The sequence below is a fragment of the Drosophila rhopaloa genome, unplaced genomic scaffold (assembly GCF_018152115.1).
Source record: "Drosophila rhopaloa isolate 14029-0021.01 unplaced genomic scaffold, ASM1815211v1 contig_3, whole genome shotgun sequence".
Taxonomy (NCBI): Eukaryota; Metazoa; Arthropoda; class Insecta; order Diptera; family Drosophilidae; genus Drosophila; species Drosophila rhopaloa.
Window position 1 is genome coordinate 19,457,423 of NW_025335123.1, and position 11,585 is coordinate 19,469,007.

At 45.1% G+C, this 11,585-nt stretch overlaps 4 protein-coding genes across 4 annotated transcripts; 1 reads left to right on the forward strand and 3 right to left on the reverse strand.

Moving 5' to 3' along the window:
* Nucleotides 1-89: 89 nt before the first annotated feature.
* Nucleotides 90-1,990, reverse strand: LOC108050014 (zinc finger protein 492-like). The gene is made up of 2 exons (XM_017131494.1): nucleotides 1,523-1,990; nucleotides 90-1,453 (listed from the first exon to the last, which is right to left on the reverse strand). Exons 1-2 carry the CDS (start codon nucleotides 1,934-1,936, stop codon nucleotides 164-166), a joined length of 1,704 nt encoding a protein of 567 aa, XP_016986983.1. The 5' UTR covers nucleotides 1,937-1,990; the 3' UTR covers nucleotides 90-163.
* A 241-nt stretch (nucleotides 1,991-2,231) lies between these two features.
* On the reverse strand, nucleotides 2,232-3,989 carry LOC108049992 (3-hydroxyacyl-CoA dehydrogenase type-2). Its single transcript, XM_017131455.2, has 2 exons — nucleotides 3,857-3,989; nucleotides 2,232-3,124 (listed from the first exon to the last, which is right to left on the reverse strand). Exons 1-2 carry the CDS (start codon nucleotides 3,863-3,865, stop codon nucleotides 2,366-2,368), a joined length of 768 nt encoding a protein of 255 aa, XP_016986944.1. The 5' UTR covers nucleotides 3,866-3,989; the 3' UTR covers nucleotides 2,232-2,365.
* Nucleotides 3,990-4,212: 223 nt separating this feature from the next.
* On the forward strand, nucleotides 4,213-8,226 carry LOC108049991. The gene is made up of 4 exons (XM_017131454.2): nucleotides 4,213-4,418; nucleotides 4,478-4,825; nucleotides 7,152-7,700; nucleotides 7,765-8,226. The coding sequence occupies exons 1-4, from the start codon at nucleotides 4,316-4,318 to the stop codon at nucleotides 7,986-7,988; spliced, it is 1,224 nt and encodes a 407-aa protein (XP_016986943.1). The 5' UTR covers nucleotides 4,213-4,315; the 3' UTR covers nucleotides 7,989-8,226.
* A 296-nt stretch (nucleotides 8,227-8,522) lies between these two features.
* Nucleotides 8,523-11,218, reverse strand: LOC108049990 (transcriptional adapter 3). Its single transcript, XM_017131453.2, has one exon. The coding sequence runs from the start codon at nucleotides 11,121-11,123 to the stop codon at nucleotides 9,438-9,440; it is 1,686 nt and encodes a 561-aa protein (XP_016986942.1). The 5' UTR covers nucleotides 11,124-11,218; the 3' UTR covers nucleotides 8,523-9,437.
* Nucleotides 11,219-11,585: the final 367 nt, after the last annotated feature.

Here is an 11,585-nt window from a genome sequence, read left to right on the forward strand (position 1 = left end):
TATAGGTAGGAAATACCAAAGCCGGTAAAGGTAAAAAGTACAATGCCAGTTATCGTACACAATCAAATGAATATAAATCCTAAGCACCATTTTTAAGTATTTAAATATTGATTATTGATATAACTAATAGTAAAAGGCTCCCTGTTCCTAGTTCCGATGAGGATTATTGAGGGACCTCCTCTTCCTCCTTAGTTATCTTAATTAAGACGCGACAGGTCTTCATGTGTGCTTTCCGTGATTTATCCTGGGCAAATCTCCTCCCGCAGGTCTTGCACAAATACCGTTTGTGCTCTGCGTGGATCTCCTTGTGGCGCCTCAGGTACCTGGCGCTGGTAAATCGCTTGTGGCACACATCGCACTCCTTATTGCGCACGTTCAGATGCGCATTGATGTGGTCCCGCAGCTCGCTTCGCGTGTAAAAGCCCTTGTCGCAGATGTGGCACTTGGCCACCCGACGCTGCTCATGCCGTAGCTTGTGCCTCTTCAAACAGGTGCTTGCTAGAAAGCGCCTGCCGCAGATGTGACAGCAATAGGGACGTTCGCCGGTATGCGTCCGCCGATGGTTTGTAACATCCGCGGTATTGGCGAATAGCCTGCCGCACTCCTCACAGCTTAAATGGTAGTCCGGATTGTGCCTCCGGAAGTGATTGGTGCAATCACCAACCTTGTAAAAGCCCTTACCACATGTTGGACATACAAAGGGGTGGCTGCCATCGTGTTTGGCCCGATGAATCTTGTAGAGATCCACGCTGTTTATCAACTTGTGGCACAAATCGCACCGAAACGGCGCCATGTGTTGTTCTAAAAACTTCAATTTCTCGTAGTAGCGGGAACGGGAGCAGAACTCCTTGCCCTCACATTCACTCTTAAGTTGGCGAGCCTTTTCCTGACGATACGTGGACCTCAGGCGCCGAACAAAAGCCTGCAGCTGCGAGGGATCTAGCGGAATATGCAGTTCAGAGCGACACAGCTCCAGCAGGCGGTCCTTGGCTGCCCGACGGACTTGATTCAGTCGGCAGGACATGTCCTGCATGTCCCAGTTCGCGCGGCACTGGCGGTACAGCTCGATGAGCTTCAGGTTCTGGGCATGATGCAACCCAAGAGGTTGCCCCTGTCCTCCCAGGCTCTTAACCAGAAAGTGAAGCCGCTGGTAATACCACGTTGGGGTAGCTGGTGGATCTGTAATCTGCTCCAGGCGTAGCTTTTCCTTATTATATACATATTTCAGTTGATTGGTATATGAGGCTATATCTTGCTCTGTTAGCTTTAGTCCAAATTGATCCAATAGTCCACCAGCGATCTTCTCGTAGGCCTTGCTGCGTTGCCTGTAGTTCCGATAGCCCTCCATGCCCAAGTCCCAGAGCAGAGGCTGCTGCTCCAGCTGTGCGATGAAGGCCAGCATTATGGGGTGCTCCAGCAACCAAAACGGCGATAAGTCCGTGATTGTAGGTGGCTGAAAAATGGGATGAAAGCTGTGTAAGTATAAGAAGCGAAGTATGTGCATATGTTATTGGTAGCTCACAGTTTGCACTTCTTTGCTAGCCTGCAGCGACTCGATGCTGTCGCAATCGCTCTCTAAGCATTCCAGCAGGGTGTCCTCCTCATGGTCCCCTTGGAATTCCTGCGCATCGTCTTCTGACAAAAATTCCTCCATTTTAATCTGTTCTTCGACCTGTGATGCCAAAGGATCCTCTTCCTTGGCTGTGGGGACAGCCTCCTGATCTCTGTTGTCAAGTATTTCATTTTCCAAAACGGGCTTTATGTCCTCATTTTCTTCGCCCTGGAAAAGCGCCGAGTGCTGTCTCTCCAGGTGCAACTTAAAGTCCTTGAATGTGGTCGTCCTGCTGTCCTGGCAAAAGATGCACTGGAAAGCAAAGGTGCGCGTCCGCTTCTTGCATATCCACACTATATCTCCGCAGCGCTGATATTGCGGCATTATCTTTTTAAGAGCGATTCTTAATCGAGTTTGTTTACAATTGTAAAAGGAACTGCCAACTTGCGTGAAATGAAATCAATTAAAAGGTTGGTGTTCTAAAATACCCTTTAAACTTGAATGTTGATACTAAGCTTTGTTCATAATTTATTTTAATTTATAATGCAAGATAACCACAAATTTTAATTAAACTTATTTAAAAGTGTATTACCTGTTGCAGATGAATTTTAACCCAAAAAACCCTATAATACCATTCAAGTTTTCAACAGTGTTGAAAAGAGCCAAACAGACGGGCCCCTAAAATTTGAAATGTGTGTTTAATAGCAATTATTACATAATTTCGGGACAGATAATAAAACTTTTCAGCTTAAGCACTAGACAATAGATAAATGCAAACTGATCGAGCCACTTATGGGTTCTTCATAATAAGATTTAGGGCTGCATACGCAGGGCACCGTCGAGGCGGATAACCTCGCCGTTGAGAAGTGGGTTCTCGAAGATGGCCTGCACCAGATGGGCGTACTCACTGGGCTCGCCCAGGCGCTGCGGGAACGGTATGGATTTGGCCAGGAAAGTGCGCACCTTCTCCGGAAGCGCAGCTAACATTGGGGTGTTGAACAGACCTGGGGCAATCGTACAGATCCGGATGCCCTGGGTGCTCAGATCGCGGGCAATGGGCAGAGTCATGCCCACCACAGCCGCCTTGGAGGCCGAGTAGGCCGCCTGTCCAATTTGGCCATCAAAGGCCGCCACCGAGGCGGTGTTCACAATCACGCCACGCTGTCCATCCTGATTCGGCTCGTTGGCACCCATCAGGCCGGCGGATAGGCGGATCACATTGAACGTGCCCACCGTGTTGATGTTGATCACCCGCTGGAAGTCCTCCAGTCTGTGGGCCACGTTCTTGTTGAAGTTGTAGGTCTTCACCGCCGTCGCGGTGCCCGCACAGTTCACCGTCAGATCCAGCCGACCGAACTTGTCCTTGGCCGTCTGCAGGGCGGCGCTCACATCCTTCTCGGAAGTCACATCCACGGGCACAAAGACCACCTTGTCGCCCAGCTCCTTGGCCACCTCGTTGCCCTTGGATGAGGGTAGATCGGCCAGGATCACGCTGGCTCCCTGCTTAGCCAGGCGTTCGGCGGTGGCGCGACCCAGTCCAGAGGCTCCTCCGGTCACCAGCGATACTGCGTTCTAGAGGGGATCAGAAGGAGGATTATAAAATTTAAATTTTTAAGATTTTGACATTGGAAATTTCTCTAAAAACCGGTATAAAACTGACCCCTTAGAAAACAGGAATATTAGGTTATTTTAGGCAAAAAAACTAGGTAATTTGAACTGTAATTTAAAATATATTTACCAGATTTTTACTATCTCAAATGAAAGTATGATTTTGCTGTCTTTATGAATTGGTGAAACACTACCAATTTTTACTACTGGTTAACAATGTTATCTTTAATAAAATGTTGCCTTGCAAAATATGTAGGTTATGGTTTTCAAAACAAAACATTATATTTAAGTTGAGACTTGTGCAGAACCTTTACTCTTTACAGTTATGTAGCTAAAACAGGGTCCACTATCTCCGACCAAGCCCAAGAACTATAACAAATCCCTGACGCCGGTTTATTTATTTATTTTTAGCAAGCAACAGATGGGAGCACTCTGCATAAGTATCAGTTCACTTTCCAGATAAGCCCCCTCTATGATGACATTATGTTATTGTATAACTTGCGAGAAAGTAATGCTAATTGCCCGGCGGGTACAAGGTGCATCGCTACAGAAAGAGATACGGTTATTTATGGCCCCCAAAGACACGAGTTCAGATCCCAATTGGACTTTGCACCCGGGCACCGGGTCGTCCGGCATTTTGTCTTCACTAATTCCCGAGTAATCGCTATATGGTTATTATTTACAGCCCCCACGTACCTTAATCATTCTGCCGAGTTGTGTTGTGTTTGCGGAAAGAGGCGGTTACTCAGTGGTAGGGAAAGCTTTAAACAAAAACTTGTTAAACAATTCGAAACCGGAGCAGTGTGCCCGTAGTCGGACCGTTAGGAAATGCTGGCGCGGCTTTAAAAAATACAAGATAAGGGTATTCTTGATATTTTTATATTAATTGCTTTTTACAACATTTATACGGATATCACCTACACAATTTGGCGAATCGTGAAGTTAAATATCAATTTATCAAATTTTTCATTTATCAAACATTTTCATAATGTTTTACATACCCAACTATTTGTCATTATTTCCTATCGTGACACGAAAGAAATCGGTGCGTCACGTGCGTTTGGTCCATCTCTAATCTGATTGAAAGCGAGTGGTGTGCTAAGCAAAAACAAAAAGCAATACAATAACAAACAATTAAATGGTTAAGAAAACATCATGTCGTCCAGTGGCAGAAACAAACAAGGCAAGTTAACGAACCCCCGACTTTTGGGCGACGAGGAGTGGGATAAACTGATTGGGAGTCCGCGGTTGCCAAATGGTGAGTTTTTGCCCCCTCCGAAATGAAATGTTAGCCAGTTAATTATCGCATTTCAACAGTCGTCCCTGGCAATAGGCAACCTGCACAGGATCGCCTAAAGCGGCTACAAGCCAATATAAAGCGGGTGCAGGACAAGAACCCGATCAAGGAAAGGGACATCAAGCGGACCACGCGCAGCTCGTCCTTATCCAGCCATCCGCAGATTAGAGCTCCGACTTCAGTTCCAAGCCGCCGGGCAAGTGTCTCCGTGGCCCCAGTGGCCATATCCACACCGAAAAGATCCGTGGGGGAGCGACTGAGGGTCAAGGCCAGAGTCGCAAAGAGTTCGTCCCCCAAAAACGCCTGGGAGAAGCCAAAGGCTCTGCTGGATGCCAGCAATCGCCTGAAAGCTGGTAGTTCTGAAAGTGGTAGGTGCTCCAGGGGTATAGTAAGTTTTTTCATTAGTGCCTTTCCCATTAACCATTTCCAAAAGTCATCTTTCCCGCTTATTAAGTCGCTAAATGAATTTCCCTCTTGTGATTCAATTCCCTAAAAATCTCCTGTAATTTGGGTAGATTTTTTGACATTTCCACATTTTTGGAAATTGGAGTTGCAGAAAAGTGACCTAAAATATGCACTTCTAAGCCCATAACTTTTCTATCTGAAGTCCGATTCTAGAATGGTATGTCTTAAATAGCTCGTGGTTAAATTCCCTAAAAATCTGCATTCCCATATTTTTTGTAATTTTGGGTCGATTTCTTTGACTTTTCAATGAAGTAACCCCTTTCCAAATTTCCGGAAATTGGAGTTGCAGAAAAGTGACCTAAATCTTGTACTTCAGAGCCCATAACTTTTCTATCTGTAGTCCGATTCCAAAATGGTATGTCTTAAATAGCTCGTGGTTAAATTCCCTAAAAATCTGCATTCCCATATTTTTTGTAATTTTGGGTCGATTTCTTTGACTTTTCAATGAAGTAACCCCTTTCCAAATTTCCGGAAATTGGAGTTGCAGAAAAATGACCTAAAATTTGTACTTCTAAGCCCATTACTTTTCTATCTGAAGTCCGATTCTAAAATGGTATGTTTTAAATAGCTCGTGGTTGAATTCCCTAAAAATCTGCATTCACACATTTTTTTGTAATTTTGGGTCGATTTTCCATGAAGTAACCCCTTTCCAAATTTCCGGAAATTGGAGTTGCAGAAAAGTGACCTAAATCTGGCACTTCTAAGCCCATAACTTTTCTATCTGAAGTCCGATTCTAAAATGGTATGTTTTAAATAGCTCGTGGTTGAATTCCCTAAAAATCTGCATTCACACATTTTTTTGTAATTTTGGGTCGATTTTCCATGAAGTAACCCCTTTCCAAATTTCCGGAAATTGGAGTTGCAGAAAAGTGACCTAAATCTTGTACTTCAGAGCCCATAACTTTTCTATCTGTAGTCCGATTCTAAAATGGTATGTTTTAAATAGCTCGTGATTAAATTCCCTAAAAATCTGCATTCCCATATTTTTTTGTAATTTTTGGTCGATTTCTTTGACTTTTCAATGAGGTAACCCCTTTCCAAATTTCCGGAAATTGGTGTTGCAGAAAAGAGACCTAAATCTTGTACTTCAAAGTCCATAACTTTTCTATCTGTTGTCCGATTCCAAAATGGTATGTCTTAAATGGCTCCTGATTAAAATCCCTAAAAATCTGCATTCCCACATTTTTTTGTAATTTTGGGTCGATTTCTTTGACTTTTCAATGAGGTAACCCCTTTCCAAATTTCCGGAAATTGGAGTTGCAGAAAAGTGACCTAAATCTTGTACTTCAGAGCCCATAACTTTTCTATCTAAAGTCCGATTCTAGAATGGTATATCTTAAATAGCTCGTGGTTAAATTCCCTAAAAATCTGCATTCACACATTTTTTTGTAATTTTGGGTCGATTTTCCATGAAGAAATTGGAGCTGCAGAAAAGAGACCTAAATCTTGTACTTCAAAGCCCATAACTTTTCTATCTGTTGTCCGATTCCAAAATGGTATGTCTTAAATGGCTCATGATTAAATTCCCTAAAAATCTGCATTCACACATTTTTTTGTAATTTTGGGTCGATTTTCCATGAAGAAATTGGAGCTGCAGAAAAATGACCTAAAATATGCACTTCTAAGCCCATAACTTTTCTATCTGAAGTCCGATTCTAAAATGGTATGTTTTAAATAGCTCGTGGTTGAATTCCCTAAAAATCTGCATTCACACATTTTTTTGTAATTTTGGGTCGATTTTCCATGAAGTAACACCTTTCCAAATTTTTGTAAATTGGAGTTGCAGAAAAGTGACCTAAATCTGGCACTTCTAAGCCCATAACTTTTCTATCTGAAGTCCGATTCTAAAATGGTATGTTTTAAATAGCTCTTGGTTGAATTCCCTAAAAATCTGCATTCACACATTTTTTTGTAATTTTGGGTCGATTTTCCATGAAGTAACCCCTTTCCAAATTTCCGGAAATTGGAGTTGCAGAAAAGTGACCTAAATCTTGTACTTCTAAGCCCATAACTTTTCTATCTGAGGTCCGATTTTAGAATGGTATGTCTTTAATAGCTCGTGGTTAAATTCCCTAAAAATCTGCGTTCAAAGCTAAGTTTTAAATTTCGAGTTAATTTTTTTTAGGTTGCCTACTGTTTTTAAGTGTAAGTTTCTCCTTTTAAAAATCTTCCTACATCTTCCTTCCTTTTTAACTTTTTTTTTTATTTAACTTGTATTCTTCTTGCTAGCCAACCAGCGTCTAACGCAGTTAATAACTACACTGCAGCAGAAGCAAAAGGAGCAGGAGCTTAACAACAATGATGTAGGCAAGGCTAACGAAAAAAGCAACAAAAAACAGCAAGGAAACGGCCATACCACAAACACGAGTGCATTTAACAGCTCGACGGCGAGCGAGGTGGAACCAGAGCCCATGGAATGGGAGGAGTCCATAGAAGATGAACCTCCAAAGCAGGATGAGGATCTGGCCCGGAAGGAGGACGACATCCTGCTTATGCGCCAAGCCGCGGATAGTGAGGAGTTACCCACCCACCTCCTAGATCACATGTATTTCGTTTTGGACACAAACGTTCTAATGCACAACATTAAGTTTGTGGAGAGTCTCACCGAGGTGGTGCTGCCGGGAACGGTGGGCAGCATGCTGTACATTCCCTACATAGTCATCAAGGAGCTAGACAAGCTGAAGGGTCAGCACCACGGGGATGATCCGAAGCGACTGATTGCCGTGCGAGCCATTCGCTACCTGAACACGAAATTCGATGAGAGTTTGGAAATACAAGGTGGGTTTAAACAGATTAAACATAACAAAATCTCTGATATTAACCCATATTACTCATGTTGCAGCTCAATCCGCCGTGGATGAGGCGGAGCACCTGATCGAAGTGGACTGCCCGGACGACAGCATAGTCAACTGCTGCCTGCAGCTGCAGCAGCAAGTGCCAAACATGATGCTCCTCACAAACGATGCCAATCTCCGTCTCAAAGCCAACGCCTCGGCCATACAGGTCTCCTGTCGCTCCGACCTGTTGGCCGCCCATCCTGATGAGTTTGCCGCCTTGGGCGAATAACTCGAACACCTCTAGTTTTGATACTCTAGTATACTAAAGACTGCGATTGCGTTTGTGATATGGGATCCGGAAGCAGCTGGAGGGGATCCACCAGTCAAGCCACTGCACCGCAGCACACATGAAGTACAATCAATCATTTACACACACATCACATTTAAGAAAAAGGCCACCGGCAATGTTCAATGAAGACTAAAGCTACTGCCTTTTGCTACCAGCAATAAAGTTTGTTTTTTTGAGATATTTGCCTTTGAGATTAGCGAAAAAGATAGGGAAACTGTGATCCCCGGAAAGGCATCCTCGGATCGAAGACCCCCTCTTGTTTGAATTTAATTAGCCGCACTCCAGAATTGCCGCCTTTGATTGCGACTTATCGGTTGGGTAAACAAGATCGGTGGAGGAGGCGCCTCCACTCCACACATCCGCTAGAGTTCACCTGGCCCGCGCGGCTCACAAGATCGAATTCAAAGCGAACGCAACGTTCACCCAGTGCGGTGGTTCTTCTTCTCCAAACTTCCACGGCGGAAAATTCTGCGGTTTACTCTCGATAGTGACAACTTTATTGCCGTGCGATAACTTAAGCTATACAAAGTGTACGTATTTGGGAGCGTTAAATAGGGTGGCTCAATATTTATAGTTGCAAAAAACAAAAAAAAAACTTTGGATTCCTAGAGACGGATAGTAATCTGTGGGTAATTCTAGTACTTAAGGGTTTTAGATTAAATTTAAAAGAAAACTCAACTTATTGAGTAAAGATCTTATATCAACACTATTTCTATTTACAAAGCCAAATCTAGCATATTTTAGCAGCTTTTATTATTAAGCCATAAAATATATGGAAGTATGCAACCTTCTTTATGTTGTATTTCATTCCTAGCAATTGTAAAATAAAGACGAAAGGCTGTTTCTGGTAGTATATTTTTCATGAACATAAATTTGTCTTTTTTCCTATTTTTAAAACTTTTAAGTCTTCAAATAGCATAACTAGGGTTTCACAATAGGTCAGCTTGGAATTAGCCATAAGTTACTTTCCGCCACTTTGAATATATTATCTAAATAATGTAATTCACTTTAATCTTGAACTCTACATACTATAAGGTATATATCTTTGTTAATGTACAGTCTGGCGACAAAGATAAGAATACGGGATAGGGAAGTTATTAGAAAGTCTCGAAGGTGGCTTTTGATTTGGAGAAACCAAAAGCTGATATTATGCAGGGCTTTTTAGGGCCACTGGAGCACCTTCTCCTAACTATCCACACCTCGGTTTGGGTACGCTACATTCTACAGGGTCATATTCTTTGCTAATGTACAGTCTGGCGAAAAGGAAGGAGACGAGACAGAGGAGGGATCCCTTCAGACACATTGCAGCTTGAGGCTAGCGTCACGGACCTGCCTCTTTGCCTGATGCATGGCCATTAGCTGGCACCAGCCCCAGGCCAGGGTCCTGTCCTACATCTTGGACTCGAGAAGGGAGCCCGCAGAGCCGCCGATGCATGGCAGATGCATCTGCATCCGCTCCAACTGATCCGCTAGCAGGCGTTGTTCGTTGGTCAGTCGCAGTATCTCCTGCTTCTCCTCGATGGTGTGGCCCTTGCGTTTGGCCCGATACTGCAGCATCCGTTTGTAGCACTCAAGTATCTCCTGGTCGACCGTGTCCAATTTCCGCTTGATTGCAATCCGTTTGATCTCCTCGCTGGCGGCGGAACGAAGCCGCTTCAGTTCCTCGCTGTTGAATTGGGAAATAGTGCTTATTTCGGTCGTGACCCGCTTGATCTCCAGCAGCACCTCGTCTACGTCCTCCTGGGCCGCAAACTCACTGGCGTCGATCAGACCGTTCTCTATCAGAGTCTTCTTCAGGCGCTGTTCGATGCCCACGCCATGTTTCATCATGGCGAGTGATCGGAAATTGCCGGAGGCAGCCGCCGCTGCGGCATTTGCTGAAGATGAGGAGTGTGAGTGGGTGTTCTCGTTGCTGCTGCTCGTGGTGCTGTTGCTGTGCTCCCCCACCGCGGCCTGTTCGCTGGGAAGCGTCATCAGCGACTCCTCCATGAAGGCGGAAACCAAACGCTGGGTCAGCGGGCCCGTAATGCTCTCCTCAACCATTCCCTCGGCCTTTTTGAGCATTCCGCTAGCATTATGCGACTTGAGGCGTGCTCCTCCGGGCTGCAACGCCTTCATATCCTCCTCGGCCCAAACCGTGGAGTAATGCGGTCCCAGCGTGGGCACTGGCGGCACCAAAGGACCCCGGTACTGCTCCAGCAGGTCATCGATTAGACGCAGATCCTCGTTGGTTAGGGGCATGCAGTAGGGCTCGACAGACAGCCAGAATTTGTTGGGTGTATCGTTCTTGGGCACCGCCACCTTGGGCAGCTGAGGCAAAGGTTGATGGTGCGGCAGCACGGATCCAGAGGCGTTGGCTGCCACCAAGGTGGGCAGGTAGTCCATGCTGTCATCGGTGTGCACGATCAGAGGGCTGTTTTTGGCCTGATGCTTCGCTGCGCTGCTGGAAACGCCTTGTTGCTTAAGAATGGTCATCGAGGAGTGTTTTTTGCGCACGCCCGTCGGTTCTTCACGCTTCCGCTTTGACTGGCTGGAGGAGGAGGCGCCTCCCCCGCCCAGGGGACTGCCCAGACTCGTGGAGGAGTTGCTGCCAATGCCGAGTAAGCCATTTAGCATACTAGTTGGGCAAGGTGGCGATCCAGGGACGCGGTCTAGCTTTCTGCGATCTTGGCGCTTCTCATCTTTGTCCAAGCTATCGTACTCTGTCTTCAGAACACGCGTGCGCAGCGCCACATTGGAGAGCATCTGTTCTAGCTCCAGCTGCACTGCATCCAGATCCTCGGCGGCCAAATGATCATCCGCCGGACGCTGCAGAGCGGTTGCAATTGTGGGCAGCAACTTAGCCACGTCCCGGGTGCGAATGATGGGTATAACGACGCCTCCGGGCGTGGCCAGCACCTCGGCCTCCGCGAAGGAGCTTGTCGGAGCGGATTTCCCGCCACCCGTGCCATTTGTGGGCAGTTTGCCAGCGCCTCCGGACGACGCTGAGATGCCAAAGCCACCGGAACTGGGCGCTCCGCCGGATCCGCCGCCACCGAAGTGGCTCAGCTTTATGTTCTTCAAGTTTGCACTCATGGACTGGAGCGAACGGATCGGGTCCTCTGTTTTGGTGAAATAAGTTGTTTTTAGGTAGTATAATGTAAAATCGCAATTTGTTTGCGTCAGTGGCAGTGTGACCAAGTCGGAATAAGTAAAATATACCAGGGGGTGAAATACTGAAAAATACCAAACACGCTGACAAACTACAGAAGTACAGTGGTTCAAATTTTCACTGAAATTTTAAATAGACTGTTTTTGCATACAAATGTTTACAAAATTTAACTTGAGACAACCGTGGCGCTTCCCATTTGTATATATTATAATAAATATATGTGAAATCAAATATGGTTAGCAAAAGCGCTTATCAGGTTTCAGTAAGACATTAAAACAAAATTTGCTTAATACATTTTTAGTTTGCTGACATTCTTCCACTGCAAAAGAGGAAAATTCCTAGGTTATGTTTTGTCTCTGTTGTATTGTAATTAATTTTTTTAAAAT